The sequence below is a fragment of the Gavialis gangeticus genome, unplaced genomic scaffold, assembly GCF_001723915.1.
Source record: "Gavialis gangeticus isolate Ggan-Ray unplaced genomic scaffold, GavGan_comp1, whole genome shotgun sequence".
NCBI classification, from domain to species: domain Eukaryota; kingdom Metazoa; phylum Chordata; order Crocodylia; family Gavialidae; genus Gavialis; species Gavialis gangeticus.
Genome location: NW_017729022.1, coordinates 63,447,302 through 63,452,111, shown reverse-complemented (window position 1 = coordinate 63,452,111; position 4,810 = coordinate 63,447,302). Strand labels below are relative to the sequence as shown.

Here is a 4,810-nt window from a genome sequence, read left to right as displayed (position 1 = left end):
CCCCCAGCATCCAGACAAGGGGATCGGGGGGGGGGGGTCACCTCAGCAGCCAACTGGGGGGAAGTGCTGAGTACCCCCAGGGGTATGCATACCCCGGTTGAAAATCCGGCTTAGAATTAGTGTAATATGCACATTAATGAATGGCAGTTATTAATGTTGATTATCCATTCCTGACTCATTGTGGATGGGACCTCACTCACTTTCCTTTGAGGCCTGGAGGGGGTGATAACTGTTCATGATATCTTCTGAGATTGGTTCCTTATGCCAACACAGTAGGAGAGAAACCAGGTTTCAAATTTTCATCAGAAAACAAACTCACTGTTTTAGCACAATTATCACATCTTTCAATTAAAAACAATACCTGCATGGCCTGCTGTTAGGGTATTTCAGTTGACTTCTTTTGCTTTATCAAACAGTGGCTGCTGCTGGGGGCAGAATACAATAACTGGACCAGTAGTCTGATCTGGGGTTACTGTGTTTATACCCCAGTGAGGGGAGAAGCTGAGGGATGTGCTTAAGCTATTATGATGATGGTTGTGTTTGAAGCCATGGGACTCATGTACTTCTGCCCTGCAATAAACCCCTGGGGGCTTACTGTAAATGTAGCAGAGGAGTTATCTCAGATTTGCTTTATTGTCAGACTGTGTCTGGGGATGTGTTGCTCACTCCTGCCTGTCTACTTCTTCCTTGCAGGAATCCTGAATTTCTGTGCCAATAACTACCTGGGCCTATCCAGCCATCCTGAGGTGATCCGTTCTGGACATGAGGCCCTAGAGAAGTTTGGAGCTGGCCTCAGCTCTGTCCGTTTCATCTGTGGCACTCAGGTATGGGCAAGACCTGGGACCTGGGCCAGGTATGGTCATTGCCTTACCCTCAGGCTAAAACAGAGTCAGCCTTTGTACGCCTGCCACAGAGCAGTGCTGCTCCCAAGTGAAAGCAAAGACCTGTTGCTCATTTCCATAGTTAGGCTGGTCTTCCCAGGAACCAGTCCTGCCTGGCTGGCTTTTCTGTCCTGGGAGTCCCTTTTTCTCTCCTCTTGCTTCCCTTTTCCATTTCTCCTCCCCTCTGATCCATCTCCCCTAGCCCTCTTCTTGCTGAAACTGAACCCACCTTTCTTTCTTTCCTGTTTATCAGTTTAGCACTAACAGTGGGACCCAATTTAGTCTTGCCACTCATCCGGCTTTTTTGATCTAGCATTCTCCATGCATTCAACGAAGACTTCTTGACTGTTGTTTATGATGTTTGGGATTCCAAGGTAGTCTTCCATCCAAGTGGCAGGAAGCCCCAGGACTGCTTAGCTTCCAAGATCAGATTAAATCGTGCATATAGTTCATCATAGTTACCTCTGCACTGCCCTTGTTCCCGTTTTCTCATAAATGACTAAGCTGCTTCTCCCCAGGGCCTTAATCCACACACACACTGCTCACCAATCCCAGAGCTGCCACAGAAAAGAAGCTTTCAGCTTTGCCTCTGTAGTCCCCTGTAGCAATCTACAGGCATCCCCAGCGTGGATTACTTCCTGGCCACACATCTCTGTATGTGATCTACCTTCTCTGAGGTTCCTTATGTGCTCCCCCATCTCTATCATGTGTCTACATGGACACCTCATGTATGTTTATTGCCACACATGGCCATGCAGAAATGTCTTCTATGTGCGCTGGCTATTTAAAGGTTTGAAAACAAGATTTTCCATTTTGAGTAAAGCCACTAAACCCCCAAGGGACTTAGAAAGAAATTCTCAATTGACAAAAAAAAAGCCAACGTTTTCCCAGAAAATAAACTTTTCAAGGGACAGAACCACCATAATGGGAATAATGGGAGGTAGCTTATTGAAGCTATTCCAGTGTGTGTGGGCTGGGGCTCTGGCTGCTTTGTGTAGCACTTCTTGGCAAACAGAAAGCCACTTCAAGCAAGTTACTTGTTTGTGTCTCATCGCTACAATCATGAGTTTGGGGGAGCAGAAATGTTAAGTGTGTTTAAGTGCCATTAGTGAAAGAATTGTTAACATGGGTGATTTGGGGGTTTAAGGGAATAGGGAAAGGGGAAGGGAAGATATTTCTTTCTTTTACTTCTGGGGAAGAGAATACCCAATCCATACAGACTGTAAATGCTGGAAAGCAGAAGCTGTCACTGTACTATGAGTGATGTTACGAGCCTCTGGCTCTCTGTCTGGTCTGTCTTCTCTAGAGTATACACAAGAGCCTGGAGGAGAAGATCTCCCATTTCCACCAGAGAGAGGATGCCATCCTTTATGCCAGCTGCTTCGATGCCAACGCTGGTATCTTTGAGGTTCATAGTCCTTGAATTGTACTTTGTGTATTGGGAAATGAGGGGGTGGGAAGGGCCATGTAATTGAAAAGTCACCCTTCCAAAGCAGCTGCTTCACCTCAAGCCTGATTGAAGCTGAAGAGAGGGATGAAGTAAAAGATAGGAGGCCCAGGGCTCTGTGTGCCAGTGGAGGCTGGGGCTGAGTGCGTCACAGGTGGCACTCTCAGATGCAGAAGGAAAGTAGATGCCATGGAGCTGTCTGGTCAGCTTTCATATCCCCCTTCCAAATGGAGTTATCCTCACAACTAGCTCTTGCTTTTGTGTGGGCCTCTTCAGTGGAACCTGCTGAGCTGTATCTCCAGTGGGACCAACCATCCTCAGCCACTTTCTGCCAGCCCCTACCTGAAGCTCTAGTGATCCCCTTGTTTTGTGAGAATTCAGAATGGATATGGTTCCTCAGGACTACAGATCTAACTATAGTGGCTGAGCCCTCTGCTGTCGAAGCAATTCTGGTGGCAGAAGGAATTTTTTCCTGTCTCAGAGCCAGGTCAGCTCCCCAAATGGCAGAAACTCTTGTTGGTAGAACTTTGTAACACAGGCAAGGCCTACAAAGGAAAGGAGGAGGCTCATGCATAGTGTGTGGGGGGCTTGCCAAGGCCTGTAGGTGGGGCTAGGCAGCCTTTCATGGGAGCACAATGACAGTGAGAACCCCCAAGAGGATGGGGTCGGGGAAATGGGGTTCAGCCGAAGCCTGGCCCTGATGGAAGAGGTCACATCCTGGTGGGGTAGAGACATAGTTTGTAGAATGAATGGACAGCAGGGCCACTGATAGGAATGACAACACCACAAATACAGGGTGAGAGGGAGGCCAGGGAGAGGAAATAGAAACCTCAATGTGAAAGTGAGATAAGGAGAGGCCCAGTGCCCTGATATGTGGCTATCAGCAGGGACTGGATGCAGTCCAGGATGCAGAGAGTTCTTGTGACTGGGTGGTGAGAGGCAGAATCATCTGGTGTGGTGACACCTACCCGCATGGCTTTTAGTCCGTGTACTTATCAAGGATGTTTCCAGTGTTGTCCACCCCAACCCCCTTGTTTTGGCATCCACAGGCACTGCTGACCCCAGAAGATGCTGTGCTCTCAGATGAGCTGAATCATGCCTCCATCATTGATGGGATCCGCCTGTGTAAGGCCAATAAATACCGCTACAAACACATGGACATGCAGGACCTGGAGGCCAAGTTGCAGGATGCACAGGTACAGAGATGTGCTATGCTGAGAGTGCAGTCAGGCTGGGACAGGTTAGGAGCAATACACCCCTCTCCCTGAAGATGACCTGGCCTTTACCTCCTGGCCAGCACTTGAAGCAGCACTGCCAGCCTCTGGAGAGAATCCTGTGCATGGCTGGAGGGTGGCTGGTCAGAATATGAGTTCAAAGGCACGATGGAGGGAAAATATTTGGAGGTGAAGGAGAAATACTTATTTTCAGTGAGAAGCAGGCTGAGGATTACCCCTTGTTGGTACGTCCATCCTCCTCTCTCCAAACCCAACTGCTCAGTGCGTGTCTTTATCCACAATCTCTTCCAACCTGCTACACTCTTCCCTAGAAACATCGCCTGCGACTCATAGCCACTGATGGTGCCTTTTCTATGGATGGTGACATTGCCCCCTTGAAAGAGATCTGCCAGCTGGCCCAGAAATATCAGGCCCTCGTCTTCATTGATGAATGCCATGCTACTGGCTTCCTGGGGCCCAATGGACGGTAAGAAATGACTCCTTCTTAGCACCACATCTCAACTTCCAAATCCACACCATGTACAGATCTGAACAATGCTCTCTTTTGAGGGAGGGTGTTTGGAGTCATGCATCTTTGAAAGGAGCCCCACCTTGTACCTGACACTCACTTTCTATGCAGTAGTGGTGGCCCCCTCTTCTTCCAAGTGGCTGTGCACATGCATGCTTTCTCTGAGGCATGTGTCAGCTCAGGGTAGTTGAGTGGAGACTCTTGTTAGCAGTGCTGTAGAAGGGCCTATGACTCTGTTCTGGTTTATCAAGTGGAAGCACCTTCCTGTAGGTGAAGGGTTTTAGTACAGGCATACCTCGTTTTATTGCGCTTCGCAGATATTGTGTTTTTTTACAAATTGAAGGTTTGTGGCAACCCTGCGTCGAGCAAGTCTATCGGCGCCATTTTTCCATCAGTGCCATTTTTCCAACAGCATTTGCTCACTTCGTGTCTCTGTGTCACATTTTGGTAATTCTCGCAATATTTCAAACTTTTTCATTATTATTATATTTGTTACGGTGATCTGTGATCTTTGATGTTACTATTGTAATTGTTTTGGGGGGCCACGAACCACGCCCATATAAGACAGCAAACTTAATCGATAAATGTTGTGTGTGATCTGACTGCTCCACCAACCGGCCATTCCCCTGTCTCTCTCCCTCTCCTCGGGCCTCCCTATTCCCTGAGACACAACAATATTGAAATTAGGCCAATTAATAACCCTACAATGGCCTCTAAGTGTTCAAGTGAAAGGAAGAGT

General features: G+C 48.0%; 1 protein-coding gene across 1 annotated transcript in view; it reads left to right on the top strand.

Annotated features, from left to right (window-relative positions):
• GCAT (glycine C-acetyltransferase) overlaps positions 1-4,810 on the top strand; it is a 16,870-nt gene that overhangs the window by 9,390 nt on the left and 2,670 nt on the right. Inside the window, exons 2-5 of the mRNA XM_019515237.1 lie at positions 694-824; positions 2,188-2,289; positions 3,378-3,524; positions 3,875-4,029. Of these exons, the coding sequence (XP_019370782.1) occupies positions 694-824; positions 2,188-2,289; positions 3,378-3,524; positions 3,875-4,029 (535 nt within the window). The remainder of the gene's footprint in view (positions 1-693; positions 825-2,187; positions 2,290-3,377; positions 3,525-3,874; positions 4,030-4,810) is intronic.